The following is a 21,378-nucleotide window of genomic DNA, read 5'->3' as shown; positions in this document are numbered from 1 at the left end:
TGAAAAAACTTATTTGCAACTTTCTCAAAATGATATTTTTTATTCCGTGGGGGAAACGGGCTTCCATAGAACGGTTCAAAATATTTCTAAATATTAATCCGTATTTAAACAGTATATTACTACCTTTATAACACAGTGTCAAAATTATAAAAAAAAAAGAAAAAAAAAACCCATTTGGGCCATTTAATTTGTGTAAAAAAACACATTTAATTTGTGTTTATATGCTCCTTTTTCTCAGGAAAAAAATTGTGATTTTTCTTATAATCCAATTTTTCCACGAACAGTAAAGAAAAAAAAACGTCACACAGTGTTTAAAAGTTCACAAAATATTTATTAAAGAGCTGATACACATTTCATGCTAATTACATTAGCTTACTTTTTCTGACTGTAAGGTTATGCTTGCATAATCTCGTATTTCTACTTACAGTACTTCTTGTAAAACGAAAATGAAAAACATGACAGCATCCCTCTCACCGGAAAACAGAACTCATGCAGTTTACACAATCATACGCAGCAACAATACAAAACATCAAAGTGAATTTCCCAGAACTCACTCTCTCTCTCTCTCTCTCTGACTGGAGGGAATAGGCTGATGATTTGTGGGGCAACTCTGGGAAATGTTGTCGTCATGGGCAACCAGGTGAGACGGAGCCCAAACTGATCTAAAATATCCAGATGTTAATTTGTTATCCATTCTCAATGGGAAAGTGCCCAAGCAATGTTGCTCAAAAAATTGCTCTTAATCATCAGGCTTAATGCTACAGGAACTTTCTAAGTGCAATTTTTCCATTCACATTTAACCGTGGTAAGTGGACGGTCCTTCCCATTCCTGGCCTGCGTGGTTTCTGCTTGATGGCCTGCGACCGCCCAAGAATCTCTTCAGCGTTTCAGAGGAACCAGGACGTAACCAGGGATCTGTTGCGGTGGTGTCGATGGATACGCGCCGATCGGTTGAAGGAGGAGTCTGTGGCCATAGCTCCTCCCTCTCCTCTGCTGACACGTCCCCTAGATAGTGCAAAAGACACGTTACAGATTAAGAAAAGCTTTCGAGGAGCTAAAGCGAGATCAAAATTTACGTCCCTTTGTGTAGTCTGGACTTACAGACCACGCTTTTAGGGATGTATCATTTCATTTTACAGTGTGCATGCCATAAATATCATCAAGACGTTTGTTATGTCTCCTAACTTCTGAAGAGAAAAAGCGCAGACACTGGACATCTTTCTAGTGCACACGAGGGTTAACGACTCATTTAAACCAATTCATTTTAATCTGTCCAACCCTTACGAAGATCAACTCGACAGTCACTACTGATAAGCTACTATCTATACATAAACCTGAAATTCATTGAATATTAGTTCAAATTACCGTTTAATGCCTTTTTAATCGCTTTTCAACATTGATTATACCAATATAGTGGTCAGGTCTAGCATGGAAGGATCCTTCAGTCACCACAGAAGACTTGCGCTTGCTCAAATAGAGTCAACACGTACAGTGTTCTGCTGCATGCGTATGCTAAATGTCTCCAATACAACCTTGCGCAGAATTAAACAATGAACCGTGAATGACCTTATTTTGAACAAATATTTCAATCAGCCTACTAAGTTCTATTTCCAGAAAAGTTTGCTCTGATGTATTATTTATGATACCTTACGTATAATCCTTTGCTATGGCCGGTAACCATAAATGCATCTCAAATAACAACCTAGTGATATTTTGACATTGTTTACCCCATTTGCATTCTTTGTAATCTTAAAAAGTTAGCAGTTTTTTTTTTTTTTTTTTTTTTTACTTGTATTTTTAAATGCTTATATTTCCTAACTCTCCCTGGATGGTGTATTTTAAGGATGTTTTTATAGTGTCCCACGTTGCTAGCAAGAACTCTGCCAGGAATATATCAAGTCCTAAAGTGTCCCTAAAGTAAAAGTAAAAAAAAAAGTACACTTAAGGTATTACTATGCTGCCGTCTTCCTGTCAAAGTGCACCAGATTAAGCTCAAATGTATCCTGACTGGACAAGACTAACCAACCCGAGGTACTTTCAGATTCAGAGCTCCTAACCTGATCTCCAATCATGTTCTCTCATGTTGTTCAGAGATGTCATCTTGTTCTTTGTGCGCTCTCTCAGCCGCTCTATTTCTGTGCTGGTAATCGAGTGCAGAGACTGGCTGTCAGGACTGCTGTCAGGTCGGGCGTACCCGTTTACCACATCCTACCCACAACACAAAAGTACAGTTATTCAGTCTTTATCAATGCTTTCAATATAAAAACCATTCTACTGTAGCTCTGTTATAAATCCAACGCAATGGCATCTAAATAGTAAGCATGCTTTAAAGTGATAGTTCACCAAAAATGAAAATTCTGTCCTCTTGTTGTTTCATGTTGTTAAAAGTTGAACCACTGATGGACCACATGGACTATTTCACAGATGTCTGTGGAGGGTCAGAAAGCTTTTGAAATAAATCAAAAATATCTCAATTTGTTAAGATATCTTGCAGTTTTGGAACGACATGAGGGTGAGTAATAAATGGACAGAATTTTTCTTCCTTGGGTGAACTATCCCTTTAAAAGATACCTTGTTAGACCAAATTCCAAATTAATTGCAGAAAACCTAATTCAATAATGCAGCTTTAAAAAACTAAACTAGTGCACTCGCACATACATGTAAACCAAAAAATTATTTTGGATGTGACTAATTATGAATTCAGTCTCGTACACTTTAATGATCTTTAAATGGAATATATAAATCAACTTCAAGGGCACTTATATTAGAATAGAACAAACATGTGAAGTGGTAAGAGAAACGCGTAAAATGTTTCAGAGTGGAGCAGTGTGAGGACTGGAATCGAAAACCACATAATGTATTCCAACAATGGGAGTTGCTGCCTATGTAGAATGTTCCAAATCAGTCAATTATGAGGTACTGCTGTGCTGCTAGATGGACATGTCTGACAGTTGCATTCACATCTCGTGTCTTTTGCACAATCTTGCACGGCATTGCATTCTAAAAATATGGCACTCGAGTTTAAGAGTTCGACTTTTTAAAAGCATGATTCTATACCTTGCATTCTACTGACCCTTGGAAGTGGGCTGCCCATGTAGGAAGAAGCAAGTCAGCTAGATTTCAGAACAGATCTAAAGACCGCCTTTTGTCAAGTGAGGTTGCAGTTGTGTATAAATGGGAACTCTTACTTCAGACATGTCTGCCTTCCTAACTGCCGGTCTCGCTCTTTGGTCACGCCGGGATTGTAGAAGGAATAAATCGTCACTGGGGTCTGTGTAGAAACAACTGATTGGTTATTTACAGCTGACAAATGTTCAGCAGGCTCTGCAGTCCTCTCTCTCTCTCTCTCTTGATTTTCTCTAGCTTCAGCACGCACTAGTCAAGCAATCAAAGCATGGTAATTGAAACTGAGCAAATGAAATGGCATTTAATGGATGAGACTGAGACTGTTTTGGGAACTCATTTACAAGGTGACTCTCGATCTCTCTGGGGTGCCGCTGAGGACAGGCATTATCCTCAACCCAGAGTCAATCTCTCTTCTGTCTGGTATTCGTAGCTGTCACACTAGCTGTCACTCGTCCCTGGTGGCAGTGACAGCAGCTGTCTCACGGCGGTGTCGCGCATTGTCTGCTGCTCATACTGACACATACACAACACCATACATCCCATAAACATTGTTTCTAAACGATGTTAATCGATATGCCCCAAACTCTAATGTTACACCTTAAGTGTATTTCAACTTAGATATCGCATTGTATTACTAAAGCAAAAACGATCAAAATGAACATGAACTATAGGACTGAATATCACAATAATATGCTACAATTTTGACAGGCATGTTATACATGCATGATATTTTTTATGAAATCCAAGAGCTTTCTGACCCTCCGTAGAAAGCAATGCAACTACATGTTCAAGGCCCAGAAGGTTTATGAGGGCATTGTTAGAATGGTCCGTGTGACATCAGTGGTTCAACCGTAATGTTATAAAGCTACAAGCATACTTTTTGTGTGAAAAGAAAATTCAATTATGGTTGAACCACTCATTCACTGTCCTTACTATCTTTCTGGGCCTTGAATGTGGTCTTTGCCTTATCAAAAATATTTTTATTTGATCAAAAACATCTTATTTGTGTTTGAATGAAGATGAAAGTGATTAATGTAGGTCTTACAGGTTTGGAACAACATGAGGGAGAAGTAATTAAATGACAGAATTTTCATTGAAGTAGACACCAAGTACGAAAGACATGGTTCTAAAAATCATTCTCAATATTAAAGAATAGCAGTGTCCTCACCACAACTATGATGATAATCATAATCATTTTCAGAATGATTTTTTTCCAGCTGATGAACGATAAAAACATTGGCAGCCAATCAGAATACATCGTGCTATCGCGTGCTTGAAATTTTAAGTGGCAGACACGCTTGAGCTGAGAATAAACAGACTTCATCTTTGCTGGTGTGGACGCAAATATAGTTATCGTTGTAGTTATCGTGTTTGGCGTGAACATAGCTTTATAGTGATGGTTCACCCACAAATGAAAATTCTGTCATCCTATACTCACCCCCATGTCGTTCTAAATCTGTATGAGTTTCTTACTTCTGTTGAACACAAAAGATGGTATTTTGAACAATGTCGGTAATCAAACAATTTAGGGTAGCCATTGACTTTCATAATATGAGAGAATTAAGTGTATGTATATGTATGTGAGTCAAACATTTTTCATTTTTGGGCAACTTACTAATAAAGGCGCTTTCTGAGTCTAACAGCAAGTGTCTGCCTGGATACTCTGCAGAATTCAGCCTCTGGGGGGATAAACACATCAATAAAGGCGTCAAGTCAATAACCAAAACCGTCAGACAACACTAACAGAGTGCAGATACCCTTTAAGGGCTCTGAAAAATGGGTCACGAAAAAAGAGTTAAAGAGTTTTGCACACGCAACTCACTTGCTCATGATGCTGCTGCCCTGAAGAAATGTCAAAGTAATCTGCCCAGAAAACACAAGTACTGTATGAGTCTGCAGTTATTTAATGGCATTTTCAGCGATTTATGTATATGCAAAGGAAGCAAGGTGTAACTTTTATTCTCGCTGTAGTGTTGTTGGCGAAGCTGATATTCCAAATATGGTAAAGGGGCGTAACATGTTCGTCCAATCACAATGCACTGGATAGCCGGCCAATCAGAGCACACTGCACTTTTCAGAACAATGTGTTTTGTAAAACTCAATGTGTTTCAGACAGGCAGGGCAGAAAGAAGCAGCAATAATGTATGGTATGTTTAAAATAATGTGTTTTTTAAGCTTAAACTGCGGGAATACATTGCATTACACACAAAAAAATGTGCTTTTTAGTAATGTCACATTACCCATTTTATAAATACTCATGCTTAAGCAGAATGGTTTTTGATTGGCTGCCAATGTTTTGTCTATCATCAGCTGGAAAAACAACAACAATATTGCTTCTCTTTCAAAAATTATTATAGTTGTGGTGTATTTAAATATCCTTTAAAACTGTACTGTTATCACTACAATTGTCATTCTCGGTATGAAGCTGTCATTTATTTGATCAAAAATACAGTAACATAGTAATAATCTAAATTATTATTACAATTGAAATTTGTTTTCTATGGCAAAACTGATTTTTTTTTTGCAGTCTTCATGTCACATGATCAGAAAAAATCCTTTCTTGATGATCAGTATTCTTCTTTTTAATATCAATATTGAAAACACTTGTGCTGCTTAATATTTTTGTGGAAATGGTGATGCACCTTCAGATTTTTTTTATTAAATTAATAAAATAACATACAAAACCAAAACAAAATGTACTATGATATACCATACAAACATGTCCAAAAGCCCTCCTAACATACTGACCAGCAGCTCTGCCCCTCCTGATGCTGTTGATGGTTCGTTGTTGTTGTCGTAACAAAGCCTGTTGCTGGATATCTAGACTGTGATCATCACCGGGGGAGTCAGGATACGCCTGCCGCACCTCCTCACGAGATGCACCATCTGATAACACAAACACACACACTCTCAGATAAGAGTCATCCTCTCCTCCGGGACTACAGCCTCACTGACAGATAATGCAGATATTGAGCGGCACACTGACAAACATTATCCATTCACAGAAAACACTGACTCTAAGCTTTGCGCATCACACACACACACACACACAGAGAACAGCAGTTCTGCCACGGGCAAAGCAGTCGGCACAGCGATGCAGAGAGAGAATCAGAGCTAAAATAAAGAGCATGACGAGGCAAGGGCACGGAGCCAAGTGCTGAGTCACGGTTCACAAAGATGCTACTCATTTCTCTCCTGCTGGCTGGTTTGATGACTGATACGACAGTTCACCCCATGAGATGGGCAGATGGAGGGGAAGAGCTGTTGAATTCATCTTTTGAGCACGGAATAAGGTTAAAAGTTTTCATGAGTGACATGAAACTGATATTCCTCTAAGAAAACACATTAACGTTTGATATTACATTAGCATCAGGACATTAAAAAGTCCTAGTTTCATTCAACCATATCTAGGTTTTTGCTCTATGGATGTAAGCATAATTGACACAGACTGATATATTTTTGTATTATTTATATACTACTATAGTATTTACTGTCATTTTGAATCAGCTTTTAAATTTAAATTAGCTTTTACATTTTAAATTTCAACTTTAGTTTTAGTTCAGTAATTTTGTGCTTTCAGCTACTTATCATTTAATGAAAATCAATTATTTGTAGCTAACAGTAATAATCTTTATTACAAATAGCTATTATTATTAACTTCTACACAGTACATCCATCCAGTCGGCATTCTGGATCAGGAAAGTAGAGTTGACTCTTAAAGCAATAGTTCCCCTTATGTAGTTCCAAACCTGTATAAACTTCTTTGTTCTGTTTAAATACAAAATAAAGTTCGTAACCAGGCTGTTTTTGGTCACCAAATGACTTCCATGGAGGTCAATGGTGGCCCTAAACAGCCTGGTTACAAACTTTCTTGATAACAATAAAGATAAACCAAACATGATAGCGCTAAAAATAACGATAAATATATAGGTCTAAAAATTGTTATCAATGATAAAGAATAGCAGTGTCCACACTACAACTATAACAATAAAGGCACAGAGAAACAGTATCATTGGAATCATTTTCAGAACTATTTTTTTCAGCTGATGAATGATACAAACATTGACAACCAATCAGAATCAATCCAACTATCACACGTTTGAGAATTTAAAGTGGCAGGCGAGTTTGAGCTTAGAATAAAGACGATATTGTTCGCTGGTGTGGGCGCATATATAGTTATCACAACTGCTACCTTTAAAGCTATCCTGCTCAGTGTGAACGGGCCTTAAAAATCTTTAGCTGTGGAATCCAAACCACATTTAGCCAGACGTGTGACTTTAATAGGTATTTGAGAAGCACATGGTCATTTTTTGATATTACACTGAAGCTAACAAAGGAAGTGAAGGTAATAAGGTAATAAAGGGAAGGTAATAAAGGCTGGTGAATGAGATTCTGGGAGCCATCTTGGTTGTGTGAAATTACTGAGACGTTAAAAGAGTTCTGAAGAGGTTTTTCAAGCAAAAGACAGGAAATTCTGTTTCATATTTACCTCTGAATTTCAGACGGTTAAACTCCTGCAGGTTCTGCATGTTGACCGCTGCAGTGGTGTGAGAAGCAGGCCTCCTGATGGGGACCTGTTGGCGTAGCCTCGCCACTTCAGAAACATCCTCCAGGAGGCGCTCTCTTGGCCTGTTCAATATGTAAGGCATACACGTCTGAGGAACATAATGATCTTACATGGTTACAAAAACGTACAAAAGTAAAAATGGTTTACTCTACATTTTCCCGTATTACATGGCTACATACTAAATAAGGACAAAGGGTCAAATATACAATTTAGCAGTCAATATTCCTAAGAATATTAATCACTTAGGATGTTTGTGGAGGGAAAAGAACTGAATTCTAGGTTCTAAAAGACCACGCAGGTTCTGATTGCGTCTGTGCAGGATGTTGGCTACCTGCTGTGAGCAGGAGGGGTGTGATCACTTCTGTTAGACTGCATCAGTTCTCCCTCCAGACGTCTCTGTTCGCTCCGCAGCTGCCTACGCAAGGCCGACAACTCCCTGATCACTGTATGCTTTTCCTCTGAAACACACAGTCGGTATACAAATCAGGGATTCACTCCTTTACAGCTCTGGTGGGTACAGGATGTGATATAAGTTACCTGTGGCCCTGATCTCGTTCCTGCGTGCAGGCACTGGGGGAGAATGTGGTGCTGACATGGATCGTATCTGTTTGAAGCAAACAAAAAAAAAATAATAAGTCACTTCACATGTTATTCACTTAGACGTTTATGTCTAAGTGGGTGGTTCTTGTCAAGAGAAAGCTATAATTTGGGCCCTAACTGGGTGTTATTTATTTATTTTTGGGGACATTTTATGTGTGTGTGTGTTTTAATTATTTTTTTTTTTTTTTTTTTTTTTAAATGTGCCCATAACTGAATAACAACCCAAGCACTGCCATAATAGTTGGTCTACGAAGCAAGACATAGTTGTGTCTCTCACAGACAGAGTTGAAGAAGAGCGGTGGCTCTCTACCGATGGAGGTCTGGGTGTCTGCTGACGTAGTTTTTTCTGCAGGGCTGGTAGAGGTGGTGACGGCGCCCTGTGGACCTTTTGATATTTGAGAATGATGTGTCAGCACATTGTGTGCACATATGAACAAACGTAACACACACGGTAACGTGCACTCCTCACCTCCTTCAGATGTGTATGTTTCTCTCTCTCCTGTTCCTTCCTGAGGGCTTCATTCTCCCTCTCCTCTGCTTCTTTCTTCACTTTCTCAGCCTCTTTACGGCGCTTTTCGGCTTGCCTGACCAACTCCTCATTTTTGGCCATTTGCTGTAAAACAGGTGACAGAAAAGAAGCACATCATGTGGTTCTGTACCTTTCTTTTAATCTGCATGTTCAGTGTCACTGATTATCTATTTCGCTATTGTGATAGCGCTACCATTTTCCCACACAGATGTCACATGAGGTTTAAGTCGGTCACCACATTGACTAACAATGTCAGAAAATCGGTTTGAACGTGAGCTGTGCTTTACTGACAATGGATATAAATCTATTCTGGCTGTGAAATTTTAGTCTGCTGCTACAGTAGATGCTGTAACTGCGCCATTACGGGGCTAAAAAAAGCATCTTTTTCCATTCAAAGTCATTCAAAAGTTGCTGTTTGTTAGGGATTATAAGGGAAAGCTTTTATCGTTTGCCGTTTTTTTGTCACGCTTGGATAGGACACTGGGTTAAAGCCTTTAGAGGATAGACTATTTCAAGCTTAACACACTCATATATTCAATCTGGGTCAAGACCAGTGCTTCAAAGTGAATACATCTTCCTCTCGGCAGGCCTTTTTTGGGATTCGCATGATATAACTGCAAAACAAGAACCTCTTTTTCTTTCTGACGCTTCCTCTCCTGCTCTTCCTCGTACTCCCTTTGGATCCGAGCTCGCTGGTCGGCCAGCCGCCTCTCTTCTTTCTCTTCCTCGAGCCTGTGTCGCTCTCTCTCCTCTGCTTCCTTTCTTCTCTTTTCCTCGATCTGTTCATCCCAAAGATGATGACAAAGTAAAACGGAAGGCCAAAAGCACAGACAAGCAGAATCAAGAGTCACCCGAATGCCTGTACCTGTTGTTTCAAACAATCCTTGTACTTTTCCTGATCATGGAGCTGCTGTGGAGTGGGCAGTTCACTGAAAAGGTTACCCCGGGTTTGCACAGACGGCAGAGGAGAGGAAAAACCCGCAGGCTCTACAAGGGCTGAAAAGATTTGGATGGATTGCACGCAAAGGTCTTTTATTTTTAACTTCTAAAAAAAAAACTGATGGCAGTATGAACAATCAGAGTTTTTATATTTCAGTAAATATAATTTAAAATATACTTTATTATATTAGTTTTAAATACACCAACTAATAGCCTGCTGTCAGTGCAGAAGCAAAATGAGATTTCATTCAAATCCCACTCTATTTACATGTTTTTTATGATTGTGAGTCCAATTGTAATTCACAGTATGCGATGCACGAGGTAAAGTTTCTGTCACCTGTTCTTGAAGACGTTGGAATCCGGGCTACTCTGCCTCCGGAATCATAAGCTTCCACGTTTGTTTTATGCATTTGTTTCAAATCACCTGGAAACACAAAAATGTGACATTGCTACAATTCATACCAGTAATTATCAGAATCAGTTCGATCATTTGATATATAATATAGCACGGACTGAAAAAAAACATTTTTATACAGCATCCGTAAATTAACTGAAAGCTTGTGACATACAGTAGAGTTCAAATTTTTGGGCCATTAAGTTTTGTTTTGTTCTTTTTGCTTTTTGAAGAAAAGGCACATTACATTGTTCAAAAGGGACTGTAATCTTTCAACTATAAAATACAGACGTGGACAAAATTGTTGGTACCCTTTGGTCAATGAAAGAAAAACTCACAATGGTCACAGAAATAACTTTAATCTGACAAAAGTAATAATAAATAAAATTCTATAAATGTTAACCAATGAAAGTCAGACATTGTTTTTCAATTATGCTTCAACAGAATTATTAAAAAAAAATAAACTCATGAAACAGACCTGGACAAAAATGATGGTACCCCTAACTTAATATTTTGTTGCGCAACCTTTTGAGGCAATCACTGCAATCAAACGCTTCCTGTAACTGTCAATGAGACTTCTGCACCTCTCAGCAGGTATTTTGGCCCACTCCTCATGAGCAAACTGCTCCAGTTGTGTCCGGTTTGAAGGGTGCCTTTTCCAGAATGCATGTTTCAGCTCCTTCCAAAGATGCTCAATAGGATTGAGGTCAGGGCTCATAGAAGGCCACTTTACAATAGTCCAATTTTTTTCCTCTTAGCCATTCTTGGGTGTTTTTAGCGGTGTGTTTTGGGTCATTGTCCTGTTGCAAGACCCATGACCTGCGACTGAGACCAAGCTTTCTGACACTGGCTAGTACATTTCTCTCTAGAATTCCTTGATAGTCTTGAGATTTCATTGTACCCTGCACAGATTCAAGACACCCTGTGCCAGACGCAGCAAAGCAGCCCCAGAACATAACAGAGCCTCCTCCATGTTTCACAGTAGGGACAGTGTTCTTTTCTTGATATGCTTCATTTTTTCGTCTGTGAACATACAGCTGATGTGCCTTGGCAAAAACTTCGATTTTTGTCTCATCTGTCCACAGGACATTCTCCCAGAAGCTTTGTGGCTTGTCAACATGTAGTTTGGCATATTCCAGTCTTGCTTTTTTATGATTCGTTTTCAACAATGGTGTCCTCCTTGGTCGCCTCCCATGTAGTCCACTTTGGCTCAAACAACGACGGATGGTGCGATCTGACACTGATGTTCCTTGAGCATGAAGTTCACCTTGAATCTCTTTAGAAGTCTTTCTAGGCTCTTTTTGTTACCATTCGGATTATCCGTCTCTTAGATTTGTCACCAATTTTCCTCCTGCGGCCACGTCCAGGAGGTTGGCTACAGTCCCATGGATCTTAAACTTCTGAATAATATGTGCAACTGTAGTCACAGGAACATCTAGTTGCTTGGAGATGGTCTTATAGCCTTTACCTTTAACATGCTTGTCTATAATTTTCTTTCTGATCTCTTGAGACAACTCTTTCCTTTGCTTCCTCTGGTCCATGTCGAGTGTGGTACACACCATATCACCAAACAACACAGTGATTACCTGGAGCCATATATATAGGCCCAATGGCTGATTACAAGGTTGTAGACACCTGTGATGCTAATTAGTGGACACACCTTGAATTAACATGTCCCTTTGGTCACATTATTTTCAGTGTTTTCTAGGGGTACCATCATTTTTGTCCATGCCTGTTTCGTGAGTTGATTTTTTTAAATAATTCTGTTGAAGCATGGTTGAAAAACAATGTCTGACTTTCATTGGTTAACATTTATAGAATTTTTATTTATTATTACTTTTGTCAGATAACAGTTATTTCTGTGACCATTGTGACTTTTTCTTTCATTGACCAAAGGGTACCAACAATTTTGTCCACGTCTGTAAATGTGAAAATGCATTATACTGATTAATATCTTTCAGATTCCGCAAAGGGTATGTAAACTTTTTCCTGGCCCCCCATTAAAGCCCCACCATTTGTGAATTGCTCCAATTAAAGCCTTATTAAACTGCAGTGATTTGCAGCCGACTGTGGAGTTAACTCTGAATGCGTACTGATGAGGTTTCCATGATCGTCCCTAAGAGGGGCTCCTCCTCCTGCTCGTCCCCAGGGCTCGTAGGCCTTCATCTCAGCCTTTATTTTAGCATCGTACAGTTCTTTTTCCACCTTCTCGCGATGCCGTCTCTGCTGCCGTTCGTGAATCTGAGCGGCACAATTCAGACAATTAGGCTTTGTTCACGGTGCACATCATCCGATTTGTTTTTCAAATCCCGAATGAAAAACAAGTGTAAATCCTATCTGACACATTTGCGCAATTTGCTTTTGCTGTTCTAATTACAAACAACTGAACAGCTAAGAAAAATACGGGTTTCTGTTGCCTGCCTGAAAAAAAGAACTCAATGTCGTATGTTGTAAGAATGTAACAAAATCAAAGTAGTATTACTCGAGATGTTGTAATCAGGCTTTAAAGAGGAGTTCAAACTTTCAGTTCACCGCTTTGCACCAACCCTGATCTGCCTCTAGATTCGCTTTACCTTGGGAAATAGAGGATTCCCCTCAGATCTCTTCCTGTCAGGCTGTTGAAGTTCTTGAAAACTCGACACGGATTAGCATTCAAGGCCATCCGTCTTCAGACCCTTCACTGCACTATTTAAGACTCAATGATCTTGCAACCAGACAGTTAAACAAACATCTTTCTAGCTATATATCTTTCGGTATCAAAGTTTCCCTGAGGAAATAGAGGAGGATAATGCAATTTGTCCTCCCTAAGTCCTTCATCTGTGTCCACAGCCATTATGATATAAAGATATCATCTGACATCCCACTGAGCTAAACCTAAACCTGCAGCCAAATCAAGTAAATCACTAAAGGCACAAGAACTTTAGGTAGCATTTAAAGCATTTCAAACTTTAGGGGCAATGGATGTTTTGAATTTGAAAAGAAATGGCCTATTTTAAATAAATGCTTTTGAACTTGATGTTTTTTAATTTTCCATAAGAACTGTCTTGCACTTAAAGACAATTTAACATTATTTCAGCCAAATTTCGACATTTTATTCTCCAAAAATGTATCTGAAACAGTAAAAGCATACATTTTACTTACATTTAAAGTGCTTTTTTGGATGTAAATGCATCTTTATGTCTTTGGCAATGCAATTCATTTTTATCCAATATAAATTAATAAATAATTGAATTTTAAAAATAGCTAAGCTATAGTTTTAATAAATGCGTCTGTATCAACACTCCTTAAATGACTTGATCCAAACTTCTGGTCCAGTGTCTTGAGGTTTTGACATCACAATTCTGTTAGTAATATTCAATTCATTATTGTAATAAAACTGTTAATTAAAGAATGCTAATTAATACAGTTGGTGATTAAAATGTAGAGCAGTGTAACCCTGCATCTTTCCATTAATTTAAATTAAAATCATCCGCGCCCTTTCTGCGATAATTAATGTCGTAACATAAATTATTGTGAGAGTACCTGCTGCTTAAGGGCTTCCTGATAGCTAACAGCATTTTCCTTGGGCTGCTGCAGCCTCTCCGAAGGAAACAAAGCTGGGCCTGATGAAACAACTCCAGCGTGGCTGATCGCTCTACACAGAGACAGAGATAAGCACTGTGTTATTCTGTTGTATTGTCTCACATCTGAATAAATGTGCCCCCTACTGGTACCTCAGCATAAAAATAACCAAGTAACTCAAACACTATGACTTAATATCTACTCAAGAATCCGTATTTTCAAAGTATTATTGAATTGTGTTGGTTTGTGATTTCAAGGCGTGTTGTTTTAAATGACGTGCAATTAAACGACAGCTGAATGAGCCACTTGCAAACTACATTTTGTATTTATCGCATTATGCTTACTGCGTAAAGCCTCCAGAGGAAGGCCACTGCGCTTCTGGAGCGATGACTGACTGCTGACCCATCGTTGGTCCATCTAACACGAACAGAACAAACAAATCTTATTAAACATCAGGGAATCCAAACTGTAATGCAAAAAAAAAAACTTTGGTTTTACAATACTGACCAATACAAACATCATTGAATGACATACGTTAGAAAGGATGCATTTAGTTTTCCAAATATCATATATGCGGTTATGCTACTTACAATTAGCCAGATTGGGGTCTAGAGGATTTCTAGCTCCATAATAGTAATATGCATTATCATAAGGAGTTTGGTAGGAGTCAGCAAGGGAGGGACCCAACGGAGGATGCACACCTGCAATTCTGAAATAATAATAAAATTAAAAAAAGAGACATATTTCAGCGAACATACATAAAATCTTGTCTGTAGTGTTATTGTGTTATTTTTTTGTCTTTAGTACAATTGTTATTACAGTGCAAAATCTAAGATCATAACTAAGACAAACCTTGGGGCAACTATCTCCCCCAGGGTTCTTGAGAGGCTTCTGTGATGGTCTTCAGTAACAGGGGTGGTGTTATTGATCCCAAACCCTGCTCCAGCCTCCAGACCAAGGCCTGGCGTATTAGCTAGCCGGCTTAAGACAGTCCTGTGGTCTAAAGATGGAGACTGGAAAGCAACACGGGGTCTCTCGGGGGGTGCTGTCTCCTTTGGTGGCTGCGGAGGTCTCTCTTCCTTAAGCCGCCTTGCAGAGTCAGCCCTGAACTCCTCTAGAGCCATTCCTGGGAAGTAGGGTACGTCCTTTCTCCTGCCCTTGTGTTCCCGGGTGAAGGCACCAAACTGTTTGATTCTGTCTGGCTGTGGGAAACAAGGTAAGATGGCTGTGTATCAAAGTCTACTTTATTGACTCAAATTCTGTTCCACTGAAAGAGAAATAAAAACAGTATCTAGATTACAAATCTTCTGAAGACATGCAATTACTCTGTGTGAGGAACAAGCTAAAATTCAACTTATTCACTGATAATCACTCAGAAGAACCATGGAGTGTTTTGCATAATGAATGTTTCATAAGTTAAAGAGCTTAAAGACAAAACGACGTGAAATAAGCATGAAATAAGCTTCATTTTCATTGTGTTGCTACTTTACATTATTACATCACATTTAGTGCTGTCAAACGATTAATCCCATCCAAAATAAGTTTTTGTACATAAAATGTACTGTGTATATTTATTATGTATATATATATATATATATATATATATATATATATATATATATATATATATATATATGCATAATTCAATTTATATATAAATATTTAATGTATAAGCATAAATTATATTTCTTAAATATATATAAATGTGAGTATGAAATAAATATACACGATACACACACACACATATATATTATGTAAACAAAAACTTTAGTCTTTTAATATAAACTAATTATATTATATTTGCACAAAATTGCCCTAAAAACATCATTATGCAAAAGAAAAAAATCCTAATGGTCAAAAAAATTATATATAATATAATGTCAATCTAGACATGTTAATGATATCAATTTAAAATAAAAACATATTCTTTAAATTTAACAAACCATATAAAATGTAAATATAAAACAATGAATATTTAAATCCTCAGGACCTTCACCTTTTTTTCAGGATCAATAGCGCCTGTCGCAGCCACTCTCAATTCTAGCTCCTTCTCCCTGTAAAATAGATTTTTAGACGGTAAAGTAAATATTTGAGCCCTTAAATGATTTAATTAAAATACCTACAATCTGAAATACTTGATATTTCTCACTTCCTTTTGTTCTTCTGTTGTTCGGCAATTTGCTGTAGCAGCTCCAGTCTGTACTGTTCCTTCCTCCTCTGAGAGGCCTCATCCCCTTCAGTAGCACCTAAAAAAAAAAAAAAAAAACAGTCACACGCTAGAAGTTACATACATTTTTATATACATATTGTTTGATTTGACCCAACACTTGTAATCTTACCAATCATAAGTCCTGTAGCAAACTCAGTCATGTTCTGCTCGCTGACAGATCCGCTTTGAGCTGGTGTCTGTGCTTGTAGACTACATCAAATACACACAAAGGAACAAAAAGAACTCCATCCAGTGTCTTACACTAAACACACCCTGATATCTGCAGCCCTGGCCAAACTATTACATCACACACATCACATATACAGTGAATTAAAGAGCCTGGCTGCAGAGCTATCCCCATCAACACCAATCAATACAATCCCACTGACAGAACGGACAATAAATCCGGGCCGATCTACCAAAATCAGCATTTACTGTCTCTATGTTGTTAAAAGCCCTCAAGTAGAAAAATCTTACCGAAAACAAAGACGAAATCCTAAAAGCAAAACGCAGGCTGAAATCATATTTTTTTTCTACCATGGGCAAATTCAAAAGGCACCAAATTTATAGGAGGATTTATAAATACAGACTTCTGCTTGAGTAATTGCCACTTCAGCTATTTGATTCACTGCAGTTTTATTTTCAGTGAAAGATTGGCTTTAAACCCCAATTACTCTAATTGCAGATCAGTACTTGAGTTGAAGTGCTGTTAGGGTCTGTCTATTCTTCTGACAGCTGTCTGCATTGACTGTGTCTAGCAGCAAAGACGTCAAATTCAACAGATTACAGCCTGTACAGCCCTTCTACTTTCTACATTTGCTTATATTTGGCTCTTCGACTGTTCCAAGTTATTTTTATTTGAATGTTGCTATGGTGATGATAGTTATTTTTCACAGATATAATCGCTTTGGTTGAGGCTGTTTGACGTCCTCTACAAGTTGTGAGAAACACCATATGCTGATGTTGTGTCTTGATATTATCGTAAGAAACATCTTAAACCACCTTTATCCCTTTTAAACATAATTCTTCACTAAAATATATATATATTTTGTGACTTCGGCCATCAGTCGCATTGGGTATATTTGCAGCAATAGCCAAAAATACATTGCATGAGCCAAAATTATAGATTTTTAATTTATGTCAAAAATCTTTAAGATATTAAGTAAATATGTGTCATGAAGATCTTTTGTAAATTTCCCACCATAAAAATATTTAAACTAATTTAAAATTATTTAAACATGCATTGCTTAGGAATTAATTTTAACAGCTATAAAAAACTATTTTCTCAATATTTAGATTCTTTGCACCCTCAGATTCCATATTGGTCCAGGGTCAAATATATGTATTTATTTATTTATAAAGAATCAAGTGACACTGGAGTAACGGCGGCTTATAATTTGCCTTTGTACATAATATTTTACGATAATGGTGTATGAATTCATACTGAATTATTTATAACGTGATTAGTTATATATCATGTTTATTAGCCAGTGTATAAAAATATCTGACTACACAGTGCCACTAATTACCAGAATTACATTTTGCAGACTAATTTGAGATTAATCTATTTTTATTTATCATTTTTTTTACATTTGAATGTAGTAAAATCCATAGTGTGCACTTATTTATGGAAATATATGTTGGTAATGTGTGTAAAATGTAATTATTAAAAAAATGAAATAATTTTCATGTAAGCAACATTAAAATGTTTTCAAAATGTAATTATACTGCAGAAAATCTAATCAATGGACATGCATGGGGTAGTTATATAGATATATCATTCTGTAAATGATGTGCTCAAATCCGTTCCATATGGGCCTAATTATAACCTATCTAGACAAAAGTCCCTCAAGAGAATAATTATTCTTATTATGTTTCCGTAAATATAACTGTATCAACTTCTGAGTGCCACCAAAATAAATAGGACACAACTAAGAGAACATGTACCTGTGAGAGCTGTTGTCGTATTTTCTGCCTCTCTTGGTTTTGCTCGTGTCTTCCTGTACATTTTTGTGCCTCTCCTTCTCTAGTAGCTCGATCTCCTCATCAGAACTGGTGTGATCTTGGCGAGGTCCTCCCCAGCGATCCGGCGTCTCTACCCAGTGTCTCCGTGGCCTCGATGTCTTAGGCACTCCGGAAATGGGCTCAGTCAGCGTGGCAACGTCCCTTTTTGAGAACACCGTGTTCTCCGGGCTCTGACTGGCCCTTTGCGCTTGTACCTCTAGAGAACCAGCAGGGTACTTCGGAGTAGCAGAGCCAAAACGATCTCTCTCCAGGGCCTGACAGAAACATGAACATATGCTGCGGATTCAAGTCTAGAGAATTTTAAAAGAATAGTTGAACTTAATGAAAATTTGCTGAAAATCCCACTAGAGGAAGCAATTTTATGGATATAATATTTTAGGTAGGCGATGGTTAAAAAGTTAAGTTAAAACATCTCAGTGGAGCCTTTTCTTTTGTTTTTTCATAAATAAGCTTCTTCTTACTTCTCAAGATGTTAATGAATGAACAAGAGTTCTTGCAATGGATTACTTGCTGTATTTATTAGCTCATTCTGACGGCACCCATTCACCGCAGAGGATCCATTAATGAGCAAGTGATGTAATGATGAAGAAACAAACTCATCTACACCTTGAATGGCCTGAGGGTAAGGAAACTGGCAGCAAGTTTTCATTTTTGGATAAACTATTCCTTTAAAAATGTCTCACCTGTAGGTCAATAAGGACATTTGTGTAAAGTTATTCATTAATGTAGATGAAAAGGTCATGCATCAGCAAAATAATGCTATTTTTTCCAATTAAAACCTGTGGGGTAGTTGAAGTTTTCCCTATTTTCTGTGCTTCCTCTTGCCCTCGGAGGAACATATTATATTCCTTGTTCCTCTCATCCTGCAACTTTTCCTGGGTAGAACCACAAGAATCACAAAAGACATCTTTTACGATTGTACGAATCTCAAATTTCAAATGTCTATGCAAAACCGATCTGCAGTCCAACAATAAACTGGTTGCCACTAGATACCTTATCCAGTCAGAGTAAGCAAATCATTTTTCATGTCACTGAGGGCTTGCCAAACAGTAAAGCTGGGTCTTTGTGTAACGGACTGAACCAGGTCATGGCACTAAATGCGGAATTTGCTCTAGTCATGCCTACGTTTACAGATGGACAACAAACACATATTTTACCTTCGCTGATCTCCGCTCTTTTATAGGGAGAGACAGCATGTGGGACTGTGGAAGTGGACCAGCAATAATTCGATTCTTTTTCTAAGGAAGAAACAATTTATGAAATGTAATGAAATATATATATATATATATATATATATATATATATATATATATATATATATATATATAAAATTAGTCAGTTTTTCTGTATGGCAATCATGTATATGTATGTGTATGTGTGTATATATATATATATATATATATATATATATATATATATATATATATATATATATATATATATATATATATTAACAAGTAGAAACACAAACTAATTAAATATGTGGAGGAAAAAACTATGTTTGCACAGTTTTGTTTTTTTTTACTATATAAACCTACTACATTAATGTAAATAAAATATTATGCTATATCAGATAAGCATAGTGTACCTCAGACATAAAGTGTCGGTAATCAAGACGTAGTTCTTGCTTTAATTTCTGCTTTTTTCTTTCATATTCCTCTCCAAGAGGTAAACTGAGGCCAAAAGTCTCTTCTGGAAATAAAATGTTAAACATATTCAATGGTCTTTTTAAATAAGCGAGAAAGAGCAGACAATGAAAATCTAACATTACATACTGAATGGATGAATTTGACTAAAATTATATTGAAATATGTCCTGCCTTTGGTCGGTTTGGTGTGAGACGTTTTTTTGTTAGAGGGTTTGATGTTCTCCTTGTTCCCAAAACTTGTCTATGAAAAAAAAAGACAAGTAATAAAACAATAACTAGAAATATGAATACACAGACATAAAATGTTCAGGTTTTAGCACCCAAACAAATCAAGTAGCACTATTTCTATTAGCGATTAAGCTTACCTTCATTTCCATGTAAGGCGCTTCTTCTGTGTTCGCCTTTCTCTCGTCCATAAAGTTGCTGATGTTGACATTCATATTCTCCCAAATAAAAAGCTCTGGACAAGATCGAGGCCGTTATCAGATGAAGCTCTTATCAACGACACAGGAGTGAATATGCTGCTCTCTGGGCATGGAAATGAAGAAAGACTTTGTTTAGAGGAGGAGGATATGGAAAGGATGGGGAGTGCAGACGCCGCAGACGCAGTGGTTGTTAGGCAACAACTCAACACAACACGCGCCTTAACCTCCCACACTTCAGATAATGGCTGTGTCCCAAACCCTAGTGATCATCCGATCCAAGACAGCATTTCCGAGCGGCATTCGCAATCTTGCGCCTTATGTGGAACTACTGCTACTAACTAACATAAACCGCTCAAAAGTTATTCTCACAGCCGACGGTGGTATATTTCAAAATAAAAGTCCCACCTCACTGACTAGCTTTACAAAAAATGACCGTGGTAACTATAGCTTTCGTTAAACATTAATTCAAACGTTTTTAGGGGAAATAGCAAACAAACGCTATGCAACTGGCATGTGGTGTGGTTTAGTACATTCCCGGTAGGGTTAAGAGCAAAACAGATTTGAATAATGAATAGATAGGATCCATGCACTCCCTCATACGCTTGCAAAAATATTTATTTGCGTCTTTATTTAATTAAGTATTGTATTTGCATCACTGCATAGAAGTCGTGTACGTGCAAATTATAAATTAATGTAACGTTCCCATATGCGGCCAGAGAGCTAGAACTGAAAGCATGTCATGCTTGATTCGGTCCAGCAGATGGCACAAACAAATGTCGGATTGTGTACAATCACTAATGAGGCTGCAAGCAGCCACGTGAACGTCTATTGATGACCAAGCATGCAGAGCAAACATGCTGAAAATCTGACTTATATCAGCTGTTTCCTTTGAGACTGTCGTGAGGTGAAATATCATGTCTGTTTCAATGCTGGTGTGTTGATTTGTCTTTACCTGAAGGATGTTAACTAATTCATCATATGAAATGCTTAGCAGGAAAGGTTGTCTAACGCAGGTTAAGACAGACAGATATTTTATTATAGCCTAAACAAATGTTGTCATACAGTTTTATTTGCATATAATTAAATGCTATATTTAATTATTAAAAACAGTTTTCTATGGTTAAATATTATGTAGTATATTCATATACATTGTTGTTTACTTTGAAGCTTAGAATTACAGACATATAAACAAAGATTGATTATATATAGTATTATATATAGTATCTTTATAATATCTTTAACCATGTTTAGTCGCTTAGAACGACACACACACATATATAAGTTAATTTGCATTGCCATGACGGCTGTCTGGCGTGTGTGCTGCGCTGTTTTGCGTTTGATAAATAAATCTTTTT

The 21,378-nt window shown here is 37.4% G+C and overlaps 1 protein-coding gene across 7 annotated transcripts; it reads right to left on the bottom strand.

Moving 5' to 3' along the window:
• Window positions 1-310: 310 nt before the first annotated feature.
• LOC122329590 (centrosome and spindle pole-associated protein 1) lies at window positions 311-21,044 on the bottom strand. Of its 7 annotated transcripts, none has more exons than XM_043225906.1 (28): window positions 19,964-21,044; window positions 19,770-19,839; window positions 19,539-19,642; window positions 19,108-19,188; window positions 18,730-18,825; window positions 17,873-18,204; window positions 16,056-16,135; window positions 15,866-15,962; window positions 15,707-15,770; window positions 14,569-14,918; window positions 14,307-14,425; window positions 14,061-14,133; window positions 13,678-13,789; window positions 12,249-12,396; window positions 10,099-10,185; window positions 9,688-9,818; window positions 9,452-9,601; window positions 8,763-8,906; window positions 8,571-8,678; window positions 8,231-8,297; window positions 8,025-8,151; window positions 7,616-7,755; window positions 5,875-6,012; window positions 4,949-4,989; window positions 4,742-4,805; window positions 3,189-3,271; window positions 2,058-2,208; window positions 311-1,005 (listed from the first exon to the last, which is right to left on the bottom strand). In XM_043225906.1, exons 1-28 carry the CDS (start codon window positions 20,036-20,038, stop codon window positions 797-799), a joined length of 3,441 nt encoding a protein of 1,146 aa, XP_043081841.1. In that variant the 5' UTR covers window positions 20,039-21,044; the 3' UTR covers window positions 311-796. The 7 variants fall into 7 exon arrangements, with proteins under 7 accessions (XP_043081841.1, XP_043081846.1, XP_043081843.1 ...); XM_043225911.1 differs by having other exon boundaries at window positions 8,604-8,678; XM_043225908.1 differs by having other exon boundaries at window positions 15,713-15,770.
• Window positions 21,045-21,378: the final 334 nt, after the last annotated feature.

The sequence above is a fragment of the Puntigrus tetrazona genome, chromosome 24 (genome assembly GCF_018831695.1).
Source record: "Puntigrus tetrazona isolate hp1 chromosome 24, ASM1883169v1, whole genome shotgun sequence".
Classification (NCBI taxonomy): Eukaryota; Metazoa; Chordata; class Actinopteri; order Cypriniformes; family Cyprinidae; genus Puntigrus; species Puntigrus tetrazona.
Note: the sequence above shows the minus strand (reverse complement) of the source record. Positions and strands in the feature narration are given on the sequence as shown.